This window comes from Parus major, chromosome 1A, assembly GCF_001522545.3.
Source record: "Parus major isolate Abel chromosome 1A, Parus_major1.1, whole genome shotgun sequence".
Lineage (NCBI taxonomy): Eukaryota > Metazoa > Chordata > Aves > Passeriformes > Paridae > Parus > Parus major.
In genome coordinates this window covers 67,188,116-67,215,381 of record NC_031773.1, presented here as the reverse complement: position 1 = coordinate 67,215,381, position 27,266 = coordinate 67,188,116, and the positions used below count along the sequence as shown (strand labels likewise).

Here is a 27,266-nt window from a genome sequence, read left to right as displayed (position 1 = left end):
ATATAATATAATATAATATAATATAATATAATATAATATAATATAATATAATATAATATAATATAATATAATATAATATATACTAGGTATTATAAATAATTAGGTAAATCTAATTCATTATAGTGTGTATTTATGAGCACATGGGCCTTCAGCAGCTTTTCTTTTTTTTTCCAATTGCCTTGGTTATTTTTTTTTACCTCAATTTGGTTCAGCTGATGGAAAAGAGGTCATTTTATCTCCTATACTGGAGATCACGTGTGCATTCACATTCACATTCACCTACACACTCCAAGTCCTTTGTGAGAACGTTTCCCCCTATAGGGCTCCTTGCTTTGAGAAAGGACTTGTCCAGAAATCATGGGCTGTGTTACAAAACACATTTTTTTTTAATTAATCAGCTCCACTAACAGGAGAGCTGGGCCAAGTTAAGGAACTCAGCAAGTGAAGGAATGCAAGAAGACTCCCAGGTGAAGAGATGCAGCCCTTACCAGAGATTGGTCCTGGCTTGTCTGACCTTAAAAACATGCAGGTCCTAGGAAAAACTGTGTTTTAAAGGGATGTGAACGGCTTGATGCCACAAAAAGAAAGGTGGTGCCTGGCTGCAGTCAATGGAAAAGCACTGAGAAACCTTCCTAGGTAGAAAATGTTCTTCACTGAAGGTTTAGCATTTGGGCCTGAATTTCTTTGCTGTTTTCCTAGACTTTTGGCTTGACTCATTTGCGAGTGGCCCTTCTCCAAGAAAAATGTTATGCTGTTTCTATGGGATACACAACAAGTCGAAGTTCTTTCAGGATCTGACAATCCTGCTTTCCTTGTGTATCCTGCTGTGTGATCTAGTAACTCTCTGCTAGCTGCTGGAACTGTATTCTGATCCTTGCAATAAACACCACAACATCTGGAAAGTGTGGACAACCCTTAGAGTTTAGCAGCTGATAAATTCCCTGAAGACACAAATCCTGTCCCAATGAGACACTTTGTGTGCTACCTACAGCTTCAATGTGTGTGGTGGAGAACCAAGAGCTGAGGGACAGTACAAGGTGCAAGTTGGTGCCAGAGGATCCTTTGCCTTGCTTCTGACACAGAAACCATCTCCCACCACCTTCAGGGAAGGAGCTGCCCTTTTTGTTGAGCTCAATCTCTACACATCTCAGTGTCAGTCACTAAAATCTTGGTGACATTACCTGAACCAGTAATTGAGTGTGTAACTCTATAGTCCTGAGCTCCAGCTACCAAAACTCTTTGCCTGGTTATCTTGACTCTCCAAATCTTGTTGCAGAACCTGTAAGGAAAGTTGTGTAAGGCACTGAAGCCCCTACAGACAGGGAATGTGGTCATGGTGGTTTATAAACCAGGATGTAAAACTCCCATCAGTTCCCAAAGCCTCTTGATTCCACACAGGCAATATTGTAAGCTTGTGTTTCATTTCTGAATCCCTGATGTGGGAAACGAAAGATAGACAGTTTGAGCTCTTGGAGCTGCATTTTTGAGCAAGGACAAACACCTGAAAAAGAATTCTATTGAATCATTAAATGCTAGGCTTGAAATCAGGACAACTATGCAGAGTATTCTAGTATAGTCATTTTGCTTCAATTAACACTATCTCTTCCTTATTTCAGAGTAACTTCCTTGTCCTCTGGGAATGTTTTTTGCAGGATAGCTCCTTGCAGGATGTGCTCACCTCAGAGCTGCCTGTCACTGCAATGTGATGAAGATGAATTAGGTTCAGTGTACTTCTAAAACTCTACTTGTTCATCTTCACCCATCAGCAGGACAAATTCTGCACATTTTTTCTAACACCTATAGCTGCAGTCCTTTGTATGCAAGCAGAAATACTGCAGGAAGGCCCTTTGGCATGGGTAAAATATTAAAATTTCTCATCTGGCTTAGGTTGTCCTAACTAAACTGTGTGCAGCAGGGTGTCTATTTGTTAACTAAATTTTCACACTTCCAGGAAAAGTAGGAAGCTTTTTATTTCTTGCTTTGGATTGACTTCTGACTAGGTGTCTGTCTATAGTCTTGGTTCTTGAGAGGAAGCATCTGTAATTCTTACTGCAGCCTTAATTCTTTCCGCACTGTGATGCTTGCAGGCAGGTTTAGTGTCTCAGCCCTCCTGATTTCCACAGGAAAAGGGCATCAGGTACACTTTAAAGGGCTAATAAGTACCACTGGGATATAATTGCATGAAGATGTTCTCTGGGACAGAAGTTTCTGCAGGGGAGATCTATTTCAGATGGCTGCCTCAGTGCCAATGGGAAAAAAACATAGGGAGAGAGTTTAAAATGGACTGAGAGGAAAAACATTTTCCTTGAACCAGCTTGCTGTGTCCCCTGCATTCCATTAAGAAACATTTTATAACCTCCAGTCTTTTTAAAGCAAGAGTATGAGCCTGCCCCTCACCACGTAAAGAGCAGAATTTTCTTCTCCTTCTCTTGGAAGACAATGTGCTTTTTTTGCTTTCCAGAAGGGTCCTGGTGTATTCCTGGGTCAGGCACCAAAAGTTTGTGGAGCTGGGGGTGGTGTTTAAATGCCTCAGCAGTGAGATGGGAGGAAATGCAGGAGCACAGGGGTATGTTCTGTAGGACAGAGTCAAGGCACCCAAGTAGTGGACTCTGGCTGATCCAAGTTGAACCCTTGAGATTCCACACAGAGGACATGTTCTGATGGATGCCCCAAGAATGGACAAGACACTGGACTTTGAAGATACTGCTGGAGATGTTAGGACAAGGTACAGGGGAAGCTAGAGGTGAAGATACAAACTCCTTAGCTTAAAATATTCTGATTGATGTTTTTTTCCTCCCCTGGCAAATGGGCATTTCACATATTCACACCCCCCAAATGTGACCTGAGCTTTATGGTCTCTTTCTTCTTACAAGAAATTTATTTTGACATTAAAATAGATTGAGAGAAAACTGATGTGGAGGCCAAGGAGGTAGCCACAAATGAAATCTCACCTGCTCCCAACCATTTTTACACAATTACAACACACACTGACATGCTTATGTGTGGAGTCTCCCACTGATGTGGTATTCAACTATTTAAAGGTCTAAAAGCATTTATTCCCCCCAGGATTTTTTGAAGTAAACTTCTAGTCTAATAATTACATTAGAATTGAAGTGACTGACCTAAGGTTGTACAAGAAACCTCTGACAGATAGAAAATCTGAATTCAAGCCATTCAAAGACATCTACTCCTTAATGACAACTACATCATAAGACATAGGTACCCCAAACTTAATTCAGGTAGGCAGTACACTTTTATTTTTCATTTTATTACAAATTTACTTTGTCCTAGCTGCTGTTTGAGTAGTCTTTCCCACATAAAGAAAGAAGTTTGCCTCCCATGAGGTCTGCCTTGCACCTTCCACAGCGTTTCTTGCAGATAGAAAAGTGAGAGAACAGCACTGTTCTGCTGGGATATTAAAGATTTTATTTGAAGCCTGAAGCTCAGCAAGCCAGTCCCCAAAATCACAACATTAGTACAAGCAAATGGCTTGTACTAATTTCTAATTTCTTCTAATTTCTGCTACATATAAAATAGAGGCTGTAGAAGGAAACTCTGCAAGTGGTTTCTAAGAAACGTGACAAAGAAAACTCCTCACAGAAAGGGCATTCAGGGAAAGCTCTTTAAATTTAAGGAGAAACATTTCCCCTGAGTCATAACTACATTTAACTTCCATATGTTAGAGAAGGAGGAAGTTGTGGCGTAGAGGAAATGGGAGGTTCCTCTAGTAAAAACTTCAGATGAGCAGTTGCTTCTTCAGGCATCTGCTTGTAGGATTATGCCAGACATAAAACTTTGCATCCATATGGTGCCCTGCAAACAAGACAAACGTTGCTGTACAAACATCAGCTGATTTTTTTGCACATCTTTTGTTTTCCTTCAAGCAAACGGTGCAGAGAGCCCTCTAATCTCTGCTGGGGCACGCTGGCTCCTGCCATAATTAAAGAGGAAGCAGGAAATTGAAAGGTACTGGGATAAATTGAGGTAGAGAATGATTGTGACTTGCCAAGACCACACGAGGAGTGGGAGAACCCTCAGACTTCGATTTCCCACTTTGCAGCCCCCACTGGGGGACGTGGGACATTAAAATTAGGATAGCCCTACACCAAGCACCATGAAACTCGGGAAATGGATCATTGCACTCAGTCTGGACAATCTCCTGGCTGCCCCTTTGGCACACAGGGACACAGCAAAGGATGTTTTACAGCTCAGCTCCTCAGAGTAAACCACCCTGGGCTAGGGCACAAGTGGCTGCTCACCTTCTTCTTCAGTGACTTAATGTCCCTTTCAACTGAGGGGCTCAAAATTATCAATTCTGAGAGCTCAGAATTATCAGTTCTAAAGCTCAGGTCACCTTTGGGGGTTGTTCTTCCTTTGAAGAACACTGTGGTCCTGCAGGGGTTTTGATAAGGATGTTTTAAAGCACAATGGTGTGGCTGAAGTATTTGTTTACAGGGAGACAAATCTTTCTGCTGCTTGGCTACAGACAGATAAGGTTTTTTACCTAGGAATCTGGGTGACTGTTAAAAATAAAAGAGAAATAAAAGTGAAAAAAAACCTCCACAACTAATGAAAAACAACCCAAAAACAAACCCAAAAAACCAAAAAATAAAAAACCCAAAAAACCAAACTAACAACAACAACAAACCCCATAAACCTGCAACACTTTGAATAGCTCTAGCTTGAAATATTATTAAACATCTGAATAAGCATGTTTATATGTTATCTTCTTTTATAAAGCCTGAATACCCTTGCTTCCAAAGGAAAAGAACACTTTATGGGTGGCCCAGCACAGAGCTGTGCCTTCCAGATAAAGTGTCCTTGCAAAAGAAAGCAGCCAGGCAGAAGCAGAATGAAACATAAGCCAATAACTTAGAAATCCCAGTAAAATGAAATTTAGCTGCCCAGATTTTGCTCTCCATTTCACTGGCATTGGCTTGTGTGGCCAAGCTGTTGCAGAAGTTTCTACATGACAGATTTTTAAGAACCAATTCATCTGTTTAGCTTTAAGAACTACCCACAGTGCTGTGACTGTGGTGAAAGGAGTCCCCATATCAGAAAAACATTAATTTTTTGTGCCAATTTTTTTGTTTGTTTTTAATACCTTTGCTGGGACTTCAAATGCCACTTGGCTGGTCTTAGATGGAGACCTTTGAAGCAGGTTAACTCAAGAAGCTTTTTGATTTGTGGAGCAGAGCACATACAAAATCATCTAAGTGGCTGAGAGCCAGATGCAGTCTTCCTTATTGTCATTTCTCATGAATTAACTGCATTTTTTGGGATTTGCTGCCTTTTCTGCAGCCCTGACTGATGGCAGCACTGGGAGAACCTCAGCTTTGTCTGAAAGCTCGTGGAGATGTGTGTTCAGCCACTGTGATTACACAGAGATCTTTGAAGATGTTATGCAGGTGAGTTCTGAAACCTCACACACAAATAGAAGAACCCTAATAGCTGAAATAGGAATCCAGGAATTCCCCTTCTTTTACTCTATTCCCAGGAGATTTTCTCTGTCATCCACACTTTGCACCTGTAGAGCTGCCCCAAGACAAGGACTTGAATCATTTCCCTGAGCTTAATAAAACCTTCTCCTTGTGTCTCAGCATAAGATGGTAAATAACTCCAAACTGATCAAAGATTTTTTCAAGTTTATAAAATAAATACCAGCAGAATTAGGAAGAGATGCTGGAAAACAAAGACCAAAGTCTCTTGCTGCCAACAACAGCTCACTGTGGTTCATTTTGAGTCCCAATTACTGGAGAAAACCAGTAGAAAACCAGACATTTACACCAGCCTGACCTCAAGGTTAAATATTGAAATGTATGCATTTTTTCTGGCTTCTAATTAACTGTTGGTGTAGACACATGTAGACTTCAGAACTGTCATTCATTTGCTCTGTGCACATAAACATGATCCTTGTACTTGTATTCATATTAAAACTGCTCTCTTGAGCAGTTAAAATTCACTGGGAGTAGCTTGGAACATTCAGTAGAATTGGTATGAATGACACCACAAATCAGATTATGATTCCCTAGGAGATTCAAAAATGAGAGGGAGGTGCTCTCTGCTTATATCATAGGATGGGAATTACTAAATACTCTGTATCAAAGTAGAAAAGAAGTTAAAACTGTTTTCCTTTCTAAACAGATTTTAAGCCCACTGCTCAAAAGGGCTCAAGCTCTTCTCAAAATCACCTGTATCTTTTTCATATGAAAAAATATGGAAATACACTGAGGGAAATCTTCCATAAGGGAAGAGCAAAATGATGTGACATTCTAAATCTGTTGACATCTCCCATATGTTTTCTGCAGATCAGACTTCCATCACTCGCTATAGGTGTGAAATGAATATGCCTTAGATTAATAGAAGTTCTGATTTCATGCCCCTGCAAGCCCCAGGGGAGGTGATGAATCAATGCAGCTTTTGCAAAGCCAAGGTTTGAGCAGGAGAAGTGTGGCACAGAGGCATCCAGCGTGGAAGGATGTGTCCCCAGGAATGTCAGCAGAGATGTAAGACCCCCTTCCCACTGCTCTTCAGCAAAGGGATGACTCAAAGGGAACAGGGAATAAAGAGATACTGAGGGGAGGCAGTGGCAATCCATCAAAAACCTCCTTTGTAACAGTGCACAGAGCCCAGGAAAGACCCAGGGAATTTCAGACCCTTCAACTCCTGCACACAGGGACAAACACTGAAGGGGTGTTTTGTTCCACCCAGCAGATGCAGCAGGCAGAATGATTAACTCAACACTTGCTCAGGCTGGTGATGCTGCCCTATAAATAGCTTTTAAAAGTTTTCAGTTCTTAGGGTTTAAGCAAACAAGGGACAGTTTAATGGGGATATCACAACATACAGGATCAAGAACTACATGCCAACCCAGGCCTTTTTTTTTCCCCCTCTGCTTTTCTCTTAGTAAAGCACAAACCAAAGTCCAAACATGGACATACTCCCAAGGTTTTAGGATTCTGTAAAATTGAGATTGGCCTCATTCTCACTGGGATAACAAATTATTCATCATGGCAATTTTGGACAAGGTGAAAAATTTGCCATTCAAAGAGTTTGCTTCAGTATTGCAGCACTGAAGCAGAAAGTGGAAGGAACTGGAGGAAGTTACTTTATAAAGAAAAATTGCATTAAATTCACTTTCTGAGTGAAGATGAAATTGAAGTTGCCCTTAAATGAATTATTTTCCCCACAGCTTGTTTCAGCAGCTGACAAACTCCAGAGCACTCATTCATTCCCTTGCTGCACTGTGGGGAAAACACAGCAGAAGAGACAATTATCAACCTGTCTATAAGGCTCTGACTTTGGGTAATACCAAATAAAAACTGATGTCAGTGCTGTGTTGTTCATTGCATGCACACAACACTCATCTATGCTGTAGCCTCATAGAGTAAATACATTTTTTAATATAAATTTCCTAGTTAAAAGTGCACTAATGGGGCCTGTGTTGGTGGTAAATGCATTGAGCTTTGATGGTAAGATACTTTTCACTCCTCAAATCCAGAAAATCCATCAGAGGAGATTTATTAAAAAGGTTCATCACACTGCTGGCCTTGCTGCAATAAAAACAGGCTATAAAGTTCCACCAAAGCCAACCAGCAGTGTCCTGCTGAGCTGCTGTAAATGCCAGCACACAGAGTGCCCCATGCTCATCACTTGGGGCAGCCCAGACTGGAGTCTGGCCATGAACAAAAGCTTCCCCACTGCTCTGAAAGTGCTAAACCTTGGGAAGGCATTTGGATTAATCATTTGGATTAATTGTTTTAAAAGCCATTTAGCTAAGATAAACATCTAGGGGTAAGGTGAACACCCAAAATGAGTTTGATGCACTGACAATGGTTTCTGGGGCTACTGCTGCATGGAATCTACTCAAGGTATTGTAATTGCTTCCTAAGCTGCTCACTGCTCTCACTTGAATGTGATATTCAAGCCTGGCACTAAAAAGAAAAAAAAAAAAAGAAATAAAAATCTAGAAGCCACAAGCAACTGATCTTCAATTGAAGTGGATGGAAAAAATAACTCTTCTGGAATGGCTTCTGGGTAGGACAGTAGATGAAATAGAAAATTAAATTAAACCCTGATGGTACCCTTCTAGTTGCACTGGATGGAGAAATAATAGAGTGTAAAAAGCTGCAGCAAAACCCAAGCATGGGGGAAAGAAAGTTTCACAGTGATGTGCAGACTCAAGGTAAAGCAACTAAGACCTTGCCACTAATCTCTGGTGTTGGGAACTGCATTTTTTCAGCTTCCAGAGCTGCTTCCCAAGACAAATCTGTTTCAGATAAGCTAATGGAAAGGCAAACTTAATCCTAAATTGCTATTTGCTCTTCATTTCTTGGAGCTTTTGTCTCCTGTGTACTTCATTACTTCTTCAGAGGATCTGTGCCAAATTTTTTTCCCTATACAGCTTCTTGAAAAGAAAGTGTCCTATATCTAGGGCTGGAATGTCTTCCATAAGGATAAACTCATGAGGAAAATTTAACTTCTACCTACCACAGCTTGGAACTTCCAGAGGCATTGCTTTGCTGTCAAACACAGGTACACTTTCACAGGCAAAGAAAAAGAACACCCCTGCTGACATCCTGACCCCACTCTTGTCATATTTTGTGTTCCTGCTTTGAGGACTGGTATTACTAGAACACCTGGGCAAAGTTGCTAGGAGAATGTTTTTTAACACAGCCACACAGCTATTTTTTGTTTTCCTGGCCTTGTTCTTAGAAATGTCTGTACTGCTTCTGCAGACATCTTCCAGTAACAGAAAGAAAGAGCAGCCTGGAGCAGACACCCAGCATGGAAATGTCAAGTCTGAGCAGCTAAACCTGAGCAATGTCTTAAGAAACTTAGAAGGGCTCTGGTACTATCCTAACACCATTTAAGGCTACATTAAGAAGTTTTGCTTTCAGTGAAGCCTCAGCTGAAAACTGAGGCTTCTCCTGACAGATGACACTCATCCCTGTCAGAGAAAGAGATGCAGGAGCCCCACTGACCTCACTTAGGCCAGCACAGATAAATGGCTCATGTTATTGGACCTATGATCCTGACCTGTCGTGTCCTAGTCATTACCACTGTCCCCTCATTATGTTAATTGCCAGAGCTCTTAGCAAACCACCCCATTTTTTGTTGTTTGTTTGGCTCTTTTTCTCCTCTGAGCAGTCCAAGCCAGGCTTATGTAGAGGTACCACATTGCTGCAGAACAGAAAATCTCATGACTGTGGGCATTTTCTTGCTGTCCTGATAAGAAGCCTTCTACTAAGTGTTTGTCTCTAGGAGGTGAAGACAGGAGGTTGTGGTAAGCCTGTATTTATGTGACTGAAAAATATACCACGCTGATGGGGGCAGTTTGAATCATTCAGGCAGCAGGAAGAGTCCCTGGTCCAAGGAGTCAGGGTCAGGGCTGAGCTGGAATGGTCTGGGTTAGACTCATGGGTTAGATCACCCTGGTATCAGTTCTTTTGTGGTTTTATTCAGTGAGTCCTCAGCATGGGAAATCCATGCTGCTGCAAGGGTGTGTTAGTGCTGTGCTATATAAAGTCTAGTGCTGATGCAAGGCAGGGGTGGAAAAAATGTGTGAACTGTAACTTTTTCATCTGATGTGTTTTTAGAGAATTTGTAGGAAGCGCTGCAAATTCTGAATGAAAAGCGACGCAGCACCCATGACTGAGAAAACAGCACAGCACGCCTTTCCTGGGTCTGTGCTTGTGCTTTTACTGGGCTTGCTTTAAACTCTGCTTTGTCTTTCAGTTCATTACATTTCTTTCTGTTAGCATTGCTTGTGGGGCCACCCCAGACATCCTCTTTCCTCCCTGGGAGGAGGCAGTGTGGGCACAGCCCATGGCATGGCTGATCCTGCTCCTGATGGCCCTGCTCCAAAGCCCACAGAAATAAACACAGGCTTTTTCATTTATTTTCATATATCAGCCTCTTTCTATCTGTGAGGGACACAGCATTTGTTCAGGACACAGCACAAGGTTATTTAGTCTAGCATTCTGTGTAGCTTTGAATTAATCTTTAATTTTCCAGAACTAATGTTCTTTATTAGCTTTGCAAATAATCCCTTGAAATTTTCATCTAGTTTTGAAGAGTTGTAACTAAAGCTCACCTTCTGTGACTTTGCTTTTTCATCTTCCAAGAGTGTTAGCTTAAGGTTTGTCTTTCTAAATCTGACTGCTTCTAAATTTCCTCCTTGATCTCCTCTGTGAAAGCTCTTTATTTGCCAGTGTGTTTTCAAATCATACACCTTGTTGAGAGGTAAAAAAATTCATGTTGGCACAGGTCACTGGAGAGCTCTGTGTTTTTGTTCTGATCTCCACGTGAAAAAATTGCATCTGTATTCTGCTCTTCTATGTGCTCCTGTTTAATCCCTGTTCTTGCAAATCAGCCACTGCTGCACACATTGTGCTGTTCCTTTTAATGAGTTCAAAAGCATAAAATTTGGATGTTCTCATTAACATCCCTGCAGCACAGTCCAAACATTGACTCAGTGAATGCTTTCAACCTCGTGCCATAAGGTACATGTTAAATAAAACCAATAAAGAAAGTTATATCATTTTTTTTCCTTAGATACTTAATATTCACTCTTAAAAAAAGATTTCATAATGGGGTTATGAAGATCATCTGCCCCATCAAATGAAGAGAGGGCTTCATGTGGTGAGCATGTAGGAATAAGCAGATATATAGAATACAAACACTACTAAGAGAAAGAAAAGTGGCCCAGAGGAGGGGATCATAACTATAGCAGTGTTTTAGCTAAGGAGGAAATAAAAATCCACTAAGCACCAGGGAAAGATTCCCAATTTAATATACACATCATCAACAAGATCATATTTTTCAAGTCAGGAAGGGTTATTGCAGTCATCTGCTCTGACCCCCTTGCAATGAAGGACATAAAATGTTTGTTGCTGGGGGAATTATTTAATGAGGAATAAAATCCCTGGGTGTTCATGAAGCACCTAGAATTGGACAGGTTCTGCACTGCTGAGAGCAGCAGGGTAGAAAACCCTGCCCTGGCTGCAGGGTACAGTACAGACCCTCCAGACTCCAGGCTTGGTGCCAAATGCAACACCTGTGTGACAATATTCAGATTTTCTTCCAAATGCATGGGCTGAGAGAGCTGCTGTGATTTAGCTTCTGGAGATTTAGCTACTACACCAAGGTGCTGAATAGCACTTGTTTTAATGGTACAATTTTAATTGTTTTTTTAGGAGCAGTGGCTGTGATGTTGTGCTGAGAGGTACAGGGGTGGACAGAAGGTGGAACAGTCATTAGGCTTTACACAAGAGACAGTCCCCATTCCCATATGACCCAGCACCCCCATGCACTCAGGGACTTTTCTAGGCTATTTTGTGGGTTTCACTGAGACACTCCCTTTCTGCTCCTCAGAAAGCCTGCAACCCAACTGGGAACTAAAAGATGCACTCTGTGCTCCAAGCTTCAGGAAGATAAGATTTCTACAGGTCAGTACTCATACTGGAAAAAACCCAAACCAAACCCACCACATTCCTCTTGTTCTCCAAATACAAGAGCAAGATCATGAAAAGCATCCTTAAGACTCTTCAGAAACTGTAGAGGTGCAACTGGATTAGCCCTTATGAAGTGACCCAGGTGCAGAATTATTTTCACTGGTTTCATACTCTGGGAGTCACCCTGAGCGTTCTCTGCTCATAACTGGCCTGACAAATTTCCTGGGAACAGCCTGAGATCTGAGATCACTTTTGCAATCAGCAGGTTCAAAGTGCTCTGAATATACCTTTAGAATGTCACAGAACTGTACAGCCCTGACTTCTTAAGAGTCACCTGCTCAGAGAAGTCCTGGAATTGCACAATGACCTCCTACTTCTAACACATGAGCTCAGATTGCTCATGCTTAAAACAAAAGCCTTTTCTTAATCCTCTGCCATGTTATCCCTAAGAAAAGCATTTTAACCTTCACAAGGAGCAACAGTATTAATGGGAATGAATGGAAAATAGGAGTGAACAACCAAGTTCAAAGTACTTTTGTCATGAGCATGTTTCCCTAAGCCTTGTTCCAGCTCCTGCTGCTGGTCATTGTATTTTCCCTGCCTTTTTGAACACATGCAGAAGCCAGAGGTAGGATCTAAGGTGGCAATGTTCTGTTTTAACTCAGCTGTGAAGGTCATTCTCTTCTCTTGAGTCCCTTACTTCTATTTGCAGCCAGTCCCTGTCTGTGCTGTGGCACTGGGAGCAGAATGTAAAACTTCCAGTGCTCTGATGTGCAAACAAAGCTCCTCAGACTGGATGACATTCATATTTTCACAGCTTACTAGAAGGCACCATTTAGTAAAGGTTTAGCAATTGAAGAGATGCTACAAAGTGAGCCATGCAAAATTGTCTTTGGTGAATGAAAAGTCTTTCAGGTACAGACCTAATGTGAGGTGAGATATATGATACTGAGCACGAGGTTAGTCTTAATAATTCTGAAACTTAGTCCAGATAGGTGTGAAGACCTGCAGGCAAATCATACTTTTCATACCTGTTAAATGTTAGAACTAAAGAAAGTGCTCAAAGGTTCTTCTGCATTGTCCATGGTCTGTCTCTTCATCTTTATCAGGATGCCAAACTATCCTGCTTCAGAGCTGATGCTGATTGTACCATGAACATCTGCAGTTGCATGTGATTTTACAGGTAAATATACATTGTAGCTGCTAGAGCTGCTCAGGAAAAGGGCAACTTTAATGAGGTTTCTTCATGAAAATAAAATAAAGAAAATCCTATATATTTTGGTGCTTTATTCAGAAGAGGGAGATTAGGGAAACAGAACAGGCAAAGTTCCTTTCTTAGTTGAGAATCCAGCATATCTGCCTTTTCAAGCAGAAAGAGTGGAAACAGAGTGTGATTTTTTCTGTGGAGCCCTAGAAGTCTGCAGAACTTTACAAAAGACCTGTCCAAACTATAGAAGTATTTCTTATAGTCCAGGCTCCCAAACTCCTCCCAATCTGCACTGAACACTATGTGAATTTCCAGCACAGTGGCACTGAGTTAAATCTCAGGGGCCTCTTTCATACTGGATCCCAAATAGCAAATTAATGAAGAAAACAGTCATACTGGGTATGTTTAAAATAGAGGTAGCTTGTTTTCATGAGAGAGGCTTGGTTATTTCACATGCCAGGTCAGAAACTGCAAACAAAACTGGCTGAGAAATTATCAAAGTGATACTGAGGAAACACGGTGGTGGGTGGTGAGAACTAGACTGGTTTAACTGAATACTAACAAAAGAGTATTCTTGCATGAGATGTAATTATTTGAGATTACCATGGGAGACTGAAGATTAGTGTATGAATGTTTGAATATTCAGGACACAGTTTACTGGGATATCTTGAGACCTATCGTGCTCCACACAGCTAAAGGTCAAATTTTCTTTGATTGGAGATACATTTTTTGAAACTTTTGTCTGGAAGTAGATCTAACAGACCAAGACATATTGTGGATCACTATTCAATTACTTCATGTAGGGAATCAACCTGGAGGAGAAGCAGCTCCAGTGCACATAACCACAGGAATCCAGTTGGGCTAAGCAGCAGTGCCTGGCATCACAGATTCTGCCACTGAGGTTGCTTAACAAGGTGTTTGTTTTGGCACTCATACTCCCTTGTCCATGTCCAGTGTGGGGTTTGGTGGGGATTTTTTGTTTGTGTGTTTTCTCTGCCACCCATGGGTCTAATACTGCATTCTTCTGTGGTGACTCTTCAATAATTTTCAATTTATTCTGCAGCGAAAAAATAAATAGCTCTCTCTGATCTTCTCAGCCTTTCCTGCTTTGAATGACACTTTTGAAGTTCTCACTTGTAAAGCTCCTCTGGGTCAATTGCTGGGAAGGTCAGGAGGAGATCATGGCTCACAGCTCTAACTGGCTTCCACTGCTGAGGGAAGGGGGATTTTTGTTTCCCAGGGCAGGCACAGAGATGAGCTGCTGACAAAAGCAGCTCTCCAGAGCAGGGTTGTGCAAATCTCTGATAGACCATATTGTAGTGAGACTGAGACTTGGATGGAAAATACAGCCACATGAAGGGGAGAAAGGAAGTCAAGACAAGCTCCTTTTGTGCTTGTGGTCCTGTGGGTCAAAATGAAATTAAGCCCTACTGGGGAAGTAGTGAAAGACAGGATTGCCAAATATGTTTTTAATGAAAATAAATGTTGTTTCTGTGCTTTATTTTGCTGTCAATAATTAATGTCAGTGGAAGAGCCATAAAGGGTCAGAAGGATCCCACAGGGCCGGTCGGGGTTGGCTCTCAGATGCTGCCAGCCTGGGAGCCGTCCATGACGCTGGATCTCAGCAGCCCTGGCCCTCGAGAGAAGCCATGGAAAGGAGCTTTGGCAATGCCAAAATGCCTCTTGGGGTGACTTGGGGCTGTCAAGCTCCACTTTCCTTCACCTCAGCTCCCACACTGGCCACTTGAGGCCATGAGCAGTGGCCTACTTCACAGGAGGGCCCAGCTGGTGGCCACTGCTCCCACAGCCCTCGGGAGAGCCACAGCGCTGCTCAAGCACTGAAAAAATCCCCTCCCTGGGAGAATATATCCTGTGCACTGCCCAGGGGCATCCTTCCACCCTGAAAACTTCTCAAGCCACTTATCCAAACAGCTTCCCTGTGGGAACACAGCTTCCCTGTGGGAGCACAGCACTGCCCCAGGCCTCTGCTCTTGCCTGTCTGCAGCTTCTCTGCTGCTGACCCCAGCGTGGAGGCAGCACAACATCCCGGGAATTTCAGCAGCTCCCTGTGCTTTCAAACCCAGGCTGGATGTTTTCAACATATTCCCTCATTTTCCTGCGAGCAGACTACTGTCTAACATTTCTGGAAAGGCAGCTGGAGGCTCCAGCCAATTTCTATGACATTTTAAAGCTGCACATATGTTTAATATATCTACTACTTCCTTCCCCAGGGCTTCGTGCTTCTCTTGCCATTCATCTTTTCACGCTGGATGCATAGAATGTGAGTTATCTACAGCGTCACTGCCATAATATATGGCACTTCCCAACACCTACATGGCAAATCCATTAGAAGCTGTAACAGCTGCAGACTGACTCCAGCAGCGTGAATGCTCTACCTGGTGGGAAAGAGCCATAAAAAAATAACTTTTTCCCATTCAGAATTACAAAAAGGCGATAGGAACAGATGCACCACCCTCAGTTCCTGTCTCCAGGAAGAGGTAGGAGCTGATGGAAACAGGAGGGGCTGCTTTGATCCGAGGTGAACGGGAGAAATGTGGGCTCAAACAGCTGGCTGAGATCTGTGAGGTGGGAGTTGTGTAAGTTTGGAGTGCCTGTGGGGAACACTCCATCAGCACCCCTCAAACTGCCTGTGGAGAGGGAAGGGAAGCTCAGGGGTGTCCTTGCCCAAAGCTGTAATTGCCTCTGCAGCAGGGGGTGTATAAAAGGCTGCCAGTAACGCTGAGCAAACACAGACTTGGAATAAAAGCAGCGAATGGATGAGGATGCCACAGTTCCCTCGCTGCCTCAGAGCAATTCCTTGTCTCTCCTTCTCTCCAGAGTGCCTGCCAGGCATGTGGTACAGAGGGTACAAACACCTTCAGTCACCACAGATAATCACAGCCCTGTAACCAGGGCTAGAGCCTAAAGCATTTCATTGATGCTCCTACCTTAAGGCAGTGTTAGTTTTTCATACACCTAACATATTTATTTTTGGGTGCTGTAAAAGGCTTGAGGGTGGCACAAAAGCAAAAAAAAAAAGAGTTTGTTTGAGAAATACAGACATAACTTGTTTCTTCTGCTCTGTCACAAAGCCAAAATTGGTAAATTTACCCACTTCTGTGACCAAGAGTAGCTATGTACAGATATACACTGCTTCCCTTCTTAACCTGTGCAAAGCTGGCTTCAGGCAATGACTGCCTGGAGCAGCCAAGATCCTCCAAGTCCCTGCCAAGGAATGGTTTCCAGGACAGTAGGAACCACTTCAGAGTGCCTGTTCTTAGCTGCATCACACCACTGCTGCCAGGATTAGCTCATCTGGATCTCATGCCCTGAGCATTTGGTGATGCACAGCACACTGACAGTGTGGGCAAAGAAGGAGCTGGGGATGAGAAACAGAGATGGGAGGAAGGCCAGAGTGAGGAGGATGAGAAGGGAACTGTGAATACAAAGTCTTCTGTAAAGTACAAAGCCATTTCACCACGCACAGTCCTTAGAGAATATGTGCAGTTCTAGGGAACTGGCAGGGGGAAAGAGGAGGGTGACAGCTGAGATGAAACAAGGCAAGAAAAGTAAATGCAAGGACTTCAGATATCAGGGAGGTAATCAAGAAGTTTGTGGACTATTAAAAAACTTGCAGTTTCTGAAAGGACCTGCATTCAGTGCCCTGTTGGGGACCAGCAGAAAGAGTTCAAACCTTTACCATAACCAGACAAACCATTCCTGGGACTCCAGCAGGAAACTTTGCAGTTGGTTCTGGCAAAAGTGGAGGAGACAAGCAGGCAGGGTAGCTATCTTATCAAGGCAAGAGCTGCAGGGGGTGGCTAGGCACAGGCCTAGGGAAAAATCTGTGCTGCACACATAAATCTTGAATCCTAGCATTCCTTCCGCAGTAATCAAACAGCAGGCTATATTTAGCCCAACCTAAACAACTAAAAAAAAGAGAAAAGAACAGCAGGACTAGTCTTAGCTCTAACAGCTGCCACCAGCTGTTCAGAGGGGATACAGGTAGAGCTGATGTCAGATGTAGTTAAATGAGATGGAACAGGGCAGGCAGCTATGCTTGAATGAACAACGTTGGCATTTGGTTAGAGAAATTCTGCATTTTTTTATTTTTTATTTCATGGTTAGCCAGAAGGAGGATCAAATGTCATGGTTTCTACTACACCAAGGGCAAGGCTATAGTGAACCATGCATAGGCAAACAAGCAGGGGAAAGGGAGGAAGTAGCAGACACAAGCAGAGCAAGTGTTTGTATGTCTAGCCCAGGTTCCTGGTGCTCATTCTCTTTAGTTTTAGCATGACAAGATGAACAAATGCAGTCTGGAGAAAGGCTGTTGGCTAAAGGGATTGTATCTGTGTGCTAAAGCCACAATGCAGCTTCTTTCACCAATGCATGAACCCTCTAAACAGGCATCAACACCATCCACTGAACTGGAGCTTGGGAAGGTCATTTCAATGCAACTGTTTGCTTGCAATATTACTTGATCCAAGGGGACACATTTGTGTTCTTGTTGGGGAAGAAATAATCCTAAAGTCAGTCATCTAATTACTGTTATGACTTATACACATACATGCACAGTCCCTTCAGAGAAGCTGGAGCTGGCTGAAAAGTGTAAAACCAGAGAATGTAAAAATTGGGGGTGTTTTATGAGTACTTTACCACCAAAATAGTACAGGACAATTAATATATTGGGTAATAAACATGATTACTGAATAATCAATTAAGCATCTGGTTGTCATTGCCATTCCTAAAAACAAAGGGAAAAAAAGGCAATTGATTTACTACACTAGTGTGAGTTAAAAACAAAACAAAACAAAAACAAAAATAAAACCCACAACAGAAAATCCAGTCTCTTTCCACCCACATTTCTGGATTTCAGAGGCACCTTATTACAGTAATCCATACATCAGTTGGTAGAGCAGAGACTTTGAAGATCTTATGGCAGCTTTCCCTGCCTTACTAGCAGAGCTGTGAGCTTGATAACTAATCACTCCTTAATAACTCATGTTTCCTCTGCAAAAGCCCCTGAAATGCAACTAGTGGGGGGAAATATATGAGCAGGGATTTGTGAAGTAGAAAAATCACTTTGGGCTTCTTTCCCAGTAACCCACAGGGTTTTTTGAATGGGGGGTGGGGTGACAATGAATGCAGTTCTATTTCCCACATGCTCAGACCTTGCAATTGGGAAGTGATCCCTGGTAGTGTGTTTCAGACATATCCCCAAATAATGAAAACAAAACATGGATTTGTTGAAGGACTCTCTGGTTTGGCTGCTGCTTGAATTTTTTTGTAGGAACTTTCAAAACCAGGTATCTTTCTCCCAGATATGTTCCCCCATCTTGTTTAGACAGGATAGAAATACGTCTGCTCAGGACTTTCCCAGCTGTGACCCTAAAATGACTTGAGTCACTGAGATCTTCATCTCTGTGATGGCACAGGCTCTTTGCCAGGTGACAATTACTGAAACCACTTTTCTGGTCACTCTTTTGCCCAAATGGAAGCATCTGAGGTGTTCCTGGATCAAAAGGTGACAACAGCCCTCTGCCCCACGTACCTGATTGCACAAGCAGCGATTTGCTTAGAAACCAACACATTTATTGGGGGAATCCTGTGGGAGCCTCAGTATCTTCCCCACTGCTTAACCCTCACACAATTCCCATTTCTGGCTGCAGCTGCACAGCCCATCCACACAGATCTGCCAGGGGCTGGGCAAAGCAGCCCCTGCAAACACGGGAACTCGGAGTGTTCAGCCTGCAAAAAGACACTTTGGATAGCACAAGCTGCAGCTGGACATTGTCTCCTTTTTTTTGGCCAAAATAGGCTCCTAAGCAGAGGTATTTTGAGCATTCATAGTCAACTGAGTTATGAGTTGGAAAAGCATCAGCCATGCAGGGTTATCCAGTATATGCCCTGTTTTTCTCCTCCTGGTTCATGCATTTTCACTCCTCTTTAGATTTCTGGCCACACACTGTGACTTGTGATGACATGGAAGAACAAGGCCTTTAAGTCATTATTAACTGTTACTACTGTAGTTTTAAAAGGAGTTTTTAGGAAAAACTCAGTTTTGTTACCATAGGAATGAAGCTGTAGGATGCAGTGAAAGAACAATTTAAACAGCACTGTTTAAGTAATTCGCTTCAACTTTAATCCTCTGCTCCTCTTGGCCGTAAAGAAAAAGATTTTAAAAGCTCTCTCCCCTCCTTGGTGCTGCTTGACTCCAGCCCAAATTAGGAGGTACATCCCTGTTATCTGTAGCAGGTCTTAGCAATGTCCCTTCCCACCCACAGAGTACTTCCTTCTTGAAGCAGCTGCAAAGTGCTCCTTGGCTCAGACAGAGCTCCTCATCTGGTTTTTTTCAGCTGTTTTAAAACACTGTTTATGCAGCTTTAATACAGTAAGAAGAGGGTGAAGGGAGGAGCATCTAGTCCACTGTAGGAGAGCAAGTTGGGATGCTTGGACCTGGTGAGTTTGCCCATTGCTCAGCGTAACCCTGACCTGGGGGAACTCCTGTGTTCCTCTTTCTGAGCTGTCTGCTCCTCTTTTTCTCTTGGAAAGGTTTAGGTCTGCATTAAGTAAAAAGGCAAAGTGAGTTGATTAGCCACTCTGCTGGACTTCTCCAGCAGGCAGGAGACAAGGAAAGGAAGGAGAACAGTGAAAAGCTGGCACTCCCATTAGCTATGCCTCCTGTTTGTTTTTTAAACCTTTGAACCTTAGAGACTTGATGAGCAGCAATAAAGTGAAGTAACGCTTTGTTTTCCCTGGATTTAACTCTTTTGAGATGCCATCACTATTCAGATTTGTGAACAGTGTTCTGGTTTCCCACCTCATGCTTGGGAGAGTCTTGGGAGGGACTGCTTTGTAGAGCAGGGAGTCTTTCACCCTAAAAACAAATGCCTGGCATTAACAATGAGCCTGAGGTGTTCCTCAGCTCTGGGTCTAATGAATTCCATAGTGCAAGAGGGGCAGCTTTAGCTCCCCACATATCCTGAAGCACAACACTTCTTTCTCCATAGCTGCTTTGACTCACTGATCCAAAGTCTGGCCAGGCAGTGGGAGAGGAGCCTCTCTCTCCAGGACGCTCCAAAGCGTGGCTCTAACTCCACAGACGCTGTCAGGTGCTCCAGCCACTTACAGATTAAAAACCTAATCCAGCCTGGCTCCTCCTCAGCAAATGAAGATGAGCCAGGAAAGCGAGCCAGTGAGCAGATTTTGGCATGACTTTCTGGCAGTTACAGTGGCCCTATTTATCACCCAACGTCTCCTTTTCATTGCATGTGTGCTCCAGCATTCTGCCTTGTGCTCTTTGCCTCTAGAGCCTGCCTTATCTTCCAGCTGTCTGGCCAAGTCTGCTCCAGTAAGCCTTGACCACGGCATCCTGCCTCCAGACTGCTCCCAGGCGTGGGGAATGGCATGGTTACTCCAGAAAACATGTTATTCCAGCAGGGCACTGCCCACCAGAGCCAGCTAGAGCTTTGTGTCCAGCCCTGCTTTTAGCAAGGGTGGAACAGCACTCCCACTGTTGTTACTGCTGGCTGCAGACAAATAGGTATTTTCAGACACCACCCCCCTCACACACACACACACACACACACTCTTTATTTCTCCACACTTGGCCAAGCTGTCAAAACTGGATCCTTTTATGGGAATGTACAAGAGGGGTTTCCATAAGCAAGCTGGAGATTCTGGAAGGCACGGTTGCTGCTCTCTTGAGGTAGCTGATAGCACTTTATGGCCCTTCTACCCCATTAAATTCACTTATTTGTGCCTTCATTTCCACACAGATTCACAAATATGGTCACAGTCAAAAGAGGGAACCTCATTCATATTTTATGTAATATTTCCTTGCATCTCAAAGGGAAAAAATGGTGATAGGAGGAAGACTTTGAAGGACTAGGATGTTTTTATTGGCTTTCCATTTCTTTTGTCTCCCACCCAGTTCCTGGACTACAGGAAAACACTTTTACTGTTTATACTACCCTAGTATATATTGAAGTCTACAAAAAGGATACAACAGGTAAAAAAGGCTCTTATTGATCCTGTGCTGGTCCAGCATTTTAATGGAGCACTTAAAAGGTAGTTATATATTTTTTAAATATAAACTCTCCAGCTATTAAGAATACTAGGGAGAGGGAACTCTTATTGCTTCAGTTTTCCTGCAAATATTTCAGTGTTCTCTCACATTATGTTGAATCCAGCCAAAAGATTGGACAACCACAGAAACCACCAACTGAATGTAAGATAAACCAAAAGGGGAACCACTGAAGTTGCAAAACTTAGGTAGGACAGTGAAATGTGAATACAAAAGAGGGGATGGGGCAAGAGCAGCAGGGAAAAAGGAGGAGTTTAAACTTATCCCAGTATATTATCAGCATTCCCTCGGGCATTCTATTCAAAAAGGTGGAATTTAATCTGCATTGCCTTTGAATAAGCAGTATAATCTCTAAGAACTTGTGCCTCACAAACGCCTTTTTTCCTGAGAGCTGACAGAACTACTTCACTGATAGCATTCTGGTAAAATACCTCCAGGGTAAATGTGCTTTTATAAACAACCCATTCCCAAGTTACTGAAACTGTAATACATTTATAGGACAGAACCTTGGCATGTGTAATATAAAAGTCACTTTGGGGAACTGGAGCTGGTTGATGGCAGCTGAGTCTGGCTTAATGCTCTTACCAGCACATCCTATGTCCTGCCTTCTCTTGTGCAGATCTTTTCTAAAATAAACAATGCCTTACAGTTCCCAAACTGCCACGGGAGCATGGTTAGGCTCAGTCTCCTCATTTCCTCATCCCTGTGGTGCAAGGACTTGTTAAGAGTGGTCCTGGAGCTGTCAAGGTAATGCAACACCCCTGAACTACCCAAGAGAGAGGCTGCAACCCTCACACTCTGCTCCTCATCTCACCAGAGGAAAGGCTGTCTGTAGAAATGGATTTTTAACATTTATGCCTCCCCCTTGTGTCTCTACCATATCAACTCGCCAGACTGTGTTTATTTCTCAAATGCAAACTTTACACATGGTGCTGCCTTAGATTGCTGGTAAACATGTAAATCCAGGAGAGCATTGAGAACAAAACTTCTTTGAGTTGCTGAGTCTAAAATCTCCTGTGGAAACCAGCCAGAATTATAACTGTTACAGAAGTCATCTAATATTTAAGAGAGGATAGGGAGCATAATATTCCATGCCTTCACTGAGCACGAGCTATGAAGAGACAAACTGAATATTACTAATTCTGTTCCACTGGAAAAGGATAATGTTGCCACTCACTTCATGAGAATTGGGCTTGATTTGGATTGGGAAGTTTGTTTTGGTGTTGTTTATTCTTAAAAAGTGACAAAAGTACTTTTATTTGGTAGAACCTAGAGAAAATAGCATGAAAAGCCAAGGAAGAGAGAATTCCTGGCCTGATCCCAACCTCCCTGACAAGAAGAAGGTGAGAGATGCCCTTTTTTATGAAGTTTGTCTGCACAGAGGGAGAAAGAAGTTACCCATAGACAAGCAGAATTAAAAATCAGAAGTCAAACATACCTGACTTGCCCACGCCAGCTCGACCGAAGATCGCCAACTTCACCTCTGCACTCTTGGCCATGCTGGAAGGAACACAGTGCTGGAAAACTCTCTCAGTCACCAAAAGTGAAGCAGAAGAACTGCTCCCAGCTCCTGCCTTCAGCTTCACCGTGTCATTGTGACGTCAATGCAGAGCCTGGGGAAGAGCACCACGAGGATGGAGCTGTGAGGAGCCAGGCTCTCCCTTTCCCCTGCCCACCCCCCTCCTTTTTTCCCTTCTTTTTAAATAATCATGGTAATTGATGCTATGTTCCTGCTTTAAACATTGCAGTAGCACCACTGACACGTTTGGCACTGTTTGTGCAGAGCCTACCTTCAGCTTTCTGGCTGCTGCTCTTGGCTTCACACTGGCACTGTAAGATTGCAAAAGGTACTTAACAACCCAAGCACCTGCTTTGCAAGGCTCCTAATTACTAATTTCTTCCTTTCTCTCTCAGCTGAAATGGCATATATTTACTGTATTTGAATCATATGCAGGGAATTATTTTTTTTTGTAGAATGTATTGAATAGCTGTGAGCACTCATTAGTGGTGCCTGCAGACAGCCACTCTTTCCTCTAGCTCCAAAAAGGTTTCAATTACTCAGCAGCAGTTGCCTAAAATCCTCTGAGCACTTGTACCTTGCTCGCTGCCCTAAACAAATCCATACCCAGAAAGTTCTCTAGCACTCCTTTTTAAGCTGTCTCAGCTCACACATAAACATCCAGCAAAGCATGGGGTTAGCCGAAAGATGCCAGAGTTTCTGGTGCTGCACTTTGAGCGTGGGATCTGTCTGTGCTCACAGTTCTGCAGCATGACCTTGATTTCGCTATCCTGAAGAGTAAAATCTACAACCATACCTGTCATGGTAGAATGCTTCAAGATCTTCAGTGAAAACACGGCAATCGTGACGATGATGATCCTCTGCCCTGACTAAAACGTCAAATACCCGGTCTCCCCTTAAAGCAGGGTGGAACTTTATGTGTGAATGCAAGCAGTTGGGGCTTTGCTGCTGAGCTGAAGTACCCACTTTAGCCGTGAATTCTAACAGTGGCATAGGATGCTTCCCATGCCAGCACTCCTCGCTCTACAGCAAAATGCATTTCTAAGGTATTTTTGGGAGGGAAAAAAAAAAGAAAAAGAAAGAAGAAGAAAGAAGCCTAAGGCTTTTACCTATACAAAAACGCTTGTAAAAACAAGGAGTAAAGACACCTTACACCGAGAACGGTCTCGATCCATCTCTGATCTGAAATGCTCCTGATTCATTTTGCCTGAGAGGAAGTATCAGACCGCTCTCAGCCTGCACGGACAGTCAGAGGTCCAAACTGCTCCGGGACGTGGTGGAATGGGATACCCAGGGAGTGAATATCCGCGGGAGCTCCCGGCACCGCCCGCAGCACAGCCTCTGCCTTTCTCCACAGCTCTATTTCACATTTCCGAGCCGCTGCTGATTCCTCACCGCCGGCTCCGTCCCTCCGGGCGGGCTTTGCTCCCCATCGCTCCGGGCAGGTGCCGCGGCCACCGCCGCTGCCCGGCCCCGCACCGCATCCTCCCGGTGCCCGCACCCGCGGAGAATTCCGCACCGCATCCTCCCGGTGCCCGCACCCGCGGAGAATTCCGCACCGCATCCTCCCAGAACCCGCACCCGCCGAGAAATCCGCACCGCCCGCCCGGCGCTCACCTCTCTGCGCGCTGCTCGGCGCCGCGGCCCCGGAGGGACCGCGCAGTGCGGAGGGACCGCAGAGTTCGGAGAGACCGCGGAGTTCGGAGAGACCGCGGAGTTCGGAGAGACTGCAGAGTGCGGAGAGACTGCAGAGCGCAGGGGACCCAGGGACCCAGGAGTGTGGAGGGACCGCGGAGGGGCCGCGCAGTGCGGAGGGGCCGCCCGCCCCTCCGCTCCTCCGCCTCTCCGCTCCGCCGCTCCTCCGCCCGGCCGCGGCTCCGCAGCGCCCGCGGACCTGCCGCGCCCCCTGCGGGCCTCCGGGAGCAGCGAGCAGAGAGCGGGAGGGATGCCGGAGGGATGCGGGAGGGATGCGGGAGGGATGCGGAAGGGATGCGGAGCCGAGCGGGAGGGATGCGGGAGGGATGCAGGACCCAGCGGGAGGGATGCGGAGCCGAGCGGGAGGGATGCGGGGCCGAGGGGGACGATGCGGGAGAGATGCGGGAGGGATGCAGGACCGAGCGGGAGGGATGCGGGGCCGAGGGGGACGATGCGGGAGAGATGCGGAGGGATGCGGAGAGGCAGGAAGGGACGCAGAGGGCGGCCGAGCTGGCTCCGTGCCCTCGTCCCGGGAGCGCAAGCCGTGCCCTTGCCGAGCCCTGTAATTGGGTACCGCAGCCTCTGATTGTGTGGGACAGCTGCTGCTGACTTGCGTGGATTCTGAGTAAGCGCTTGCTAGACTGTTCCGCAGTTTATTTGAACATCTCAAGCGCTCTCCGTGCCTCCCCCAGCGCCGTTCAGCTCCGGCCTGTGCCGCCCTGAGCAGTGCCAGCCCCTCGCTGTCCTGACACTTGTGACAGCCAAGTGACAGCAGGGCTGCTGCCCCATCACAGCAACCTTTTACTCTGCTTTTCCTCCCGACTCCCCCGCTCTGGCTCATGGCAAAGTGTTGTTATTTCAAATAGCAAACGGGCAGAATGAAAATCATGTAAATATATCAGCCTCTGCAAGAGGTTCGTGTCAGAGCCGGGGATGGAGCTCTGAAATGATGGGACCTGATTTGCCCAGCTCTTACTTCCTTGTTTATTAAACTATCCAGTAATATAAAGATACATTAGTAACAGATGTGAACCAGAGCTGGAAAGCACTTAGAGTTCAGTGGATGTTCCTCCTCTGTTTCTGTTCCAACTCGGATCTGAATGAGATACCAGATGAGGAAAAGACAAAGCTCTCCCCTCACTGTCTTCCTTCATGTAAAACTAAACAGAAGTTGGATTGGAAAAGATCTTCCATGGTCCAAGTCTTCCTACAGGAGCAAGATGAGCGTTTAGGGGGCAGGGTGGCAGTCCTGAAGAGAAATGAGAACCTAATTCCCTCTAAGAAATGCCAGTTGCAGGAACTCAGGAGCAGATCTTAAAATAGTTGCATTGCATATCATGGAAAGGAAAAAAAAAAAGAAAAAAAATTTTAAAAGGCAGATATGAAAGCAGTAGTGTGGTTTATGGTTTACTTCTTAACAGCAAAGTCTTTAAGCCTTCTCTCACTGCTTGGTTTGCATAATTTAGAGGGATTCTCTTTTTCCATCCTCCTAAGAGAGCAACTGATGTGTATTTTGCATCTGGGGAAATGTGTGTTAGTCTCGAGGCCTGACATTTGTTTTGTGTCTATGGAATTCACCCTGCATGGGGCTGTCAAATTAAATACCATAACTGGCTTTTCCAAAACAGCAGATAATTTATTGGTCATTAAAATCCCAGTGGCTGTGCAGTCAGCTTGTGCTGAAGTCTACTATTGGTGAAGAATCCAGTAAACACTAATCTTGCACACAGGCAAAGGTTTCAGAGGGTTGAGACCCAAGACTGGTCCAGGAATGCTCCGGTTGCTGTTTGTTTTCTGTGTACTCACTGCATTTCATAATGCTGATGAGGTTTTGGGTGGCTTTTTTCCTACCCAAAATGAATTTTGAAAGCCTCAATCTTTAATCCTGTAGTTCAAAGGCCACCTTGCTTTGTCATAAACAATGGTTTTTTGGTTGTTGTGGCTGACACGGTGGATTTCCTCAATGGTTTTGCCATTTGATCAAAAAATGTGTTTATGGGTGTTACCCTGGCACTGGTAATGAGATCAGAGAGTGAAGTCCATCCTGTGGCTGACTGCCTGAAGGAGGGGGGAGGTTCCTTTTCTGCCCTTCCACTTCATGAAAATCTGAGAGAAAGGGAGAAATGCTGGGCTCTGATCCCTTAGTGATCTGTGTGCTGCCAGTCTGAATTCATCCTCATCCAGCAGAGAATCTGGAGAACCCTCTTTCCCACCCATCAGAGTGTCTTAGATTTCTCCCTTTTGTGTGTATGAAACAAGGTGTGTATGAATAAGGGTTCACAGCTTAATTGATTTTTGGAAATAGCACTTTGGTATATGTAAAAATATTTTTCCTGTTTCCCCAGGAGGAAGAGCAATCCCAGCACGAGAAGATAGGTGTCTTATGGGAATTACTGGCTGAAATGAAGCTGAGGGAAACTCACTCCTCTTTCTGTAGCTGTGTGGGATATATCTGACTTAGCTCCCTGTTATCCTGACCTGGCATCACCCCTTCTTTCTTAGGAAGATGCCACCAGTGGTCCACAACAAGGATTTTTGGTTCATTTATGGTCTGGCCTGTAGTCAGAGCTTTGGACTGCAGTCTGAGCTTTGGACTACCCTTCTTCACCAGAAACCTTGATGGCTGAGGAGCAGATAATGAAATAGGAGCTGTTCACAACAAATAGGAGTGTGAAATGCCAATGAAGACACACATTCTTAAGTCAAAACTGAATGCTGTTTCAGGATTGATTCACAGAGGTCCATCCAAGCAGTTAGAGCTGACAGAAGCATTTTAGAAAGACTCACAGTTTCAAGTACCACTAAACAATGCTTGACAGGCTTAAAAAGATGTATCCAGGTGCTGCCAAAGTCCAGGGAGTTCTTTCTGCCTGGTCTGAAGGTGCTACTTTTTTAATGCCAAGCACTTCCACTGGCTTATTTTTTTCATCCTAGATGCTTCTGGTGTGTTTTTGAAAGTGTCTTTTTTTGTGAAAGCAAATGGCATTTGATTCCTAAAAGGTGGGAGAGAGGACTGGTGTGACACTGCAGGTCTGACAGCCACATGTGAAGAGGACATACGAGCAGGAAAGGAAGTTGTGGGTTGGATTTTTTTTTGCTTTTTGTTTGTTTGTCTTATGGTTTGTTTTGTTTTGTTTTAATTTTGAAGCTGGAAATCCCATTATAGATGGCAATTTTGTAGGTTTCAACAACTCCCACAATGAGATTTGGGCACGGGGTCTGTTGAGACTCACGAGAGACAAAAAACAAGACACAGATTTCAGAAGGTCATTAGGGAGAATCCTGTGGAAGGAAGTGGCA

General features: G+C 44.2%; 1 protein-coding gene across 3 annotated transcripts in view; it reads right to left on the bottom strand.

Annotated features, from left to right (window-relative positions):
- The window catches only part of RERG (RAS like estrogen regulated growth inhibitor), a 100,199-nt gene extending 76,119 nt beyond the window's left edge, over positions 1–24,080 (bottom strand). Inside the window, exons 1-2 of one of the 3 annotated variants that reach the window (XM_015628275.3) lie at positions 23,889–24,080; positions 22,191–22,365 (exon numbers count right to left, since the gene is read on the bottom strand). In XM_015628275.3, the coding sequence (XP_015483761.1) occupies positions 22,191–22,251 (61 nt within the window). In that variant the 5' untranslated portion in view covers positions 22,252–22,365; positions 23,889–24,080. Of the gene's footprint in view, positions 1–22,190; positions 22,366–23,067; positions 23,394–23,424; positions 23,855–23,888 lie in introns of those variants that run through there. The other 2 variants (XM_015628277.3, XM_015628278.3) reach the window with 2 other exon arrangements.
- Positions 24,081–27,266: the final 3,186 nt, after the last annotated feature.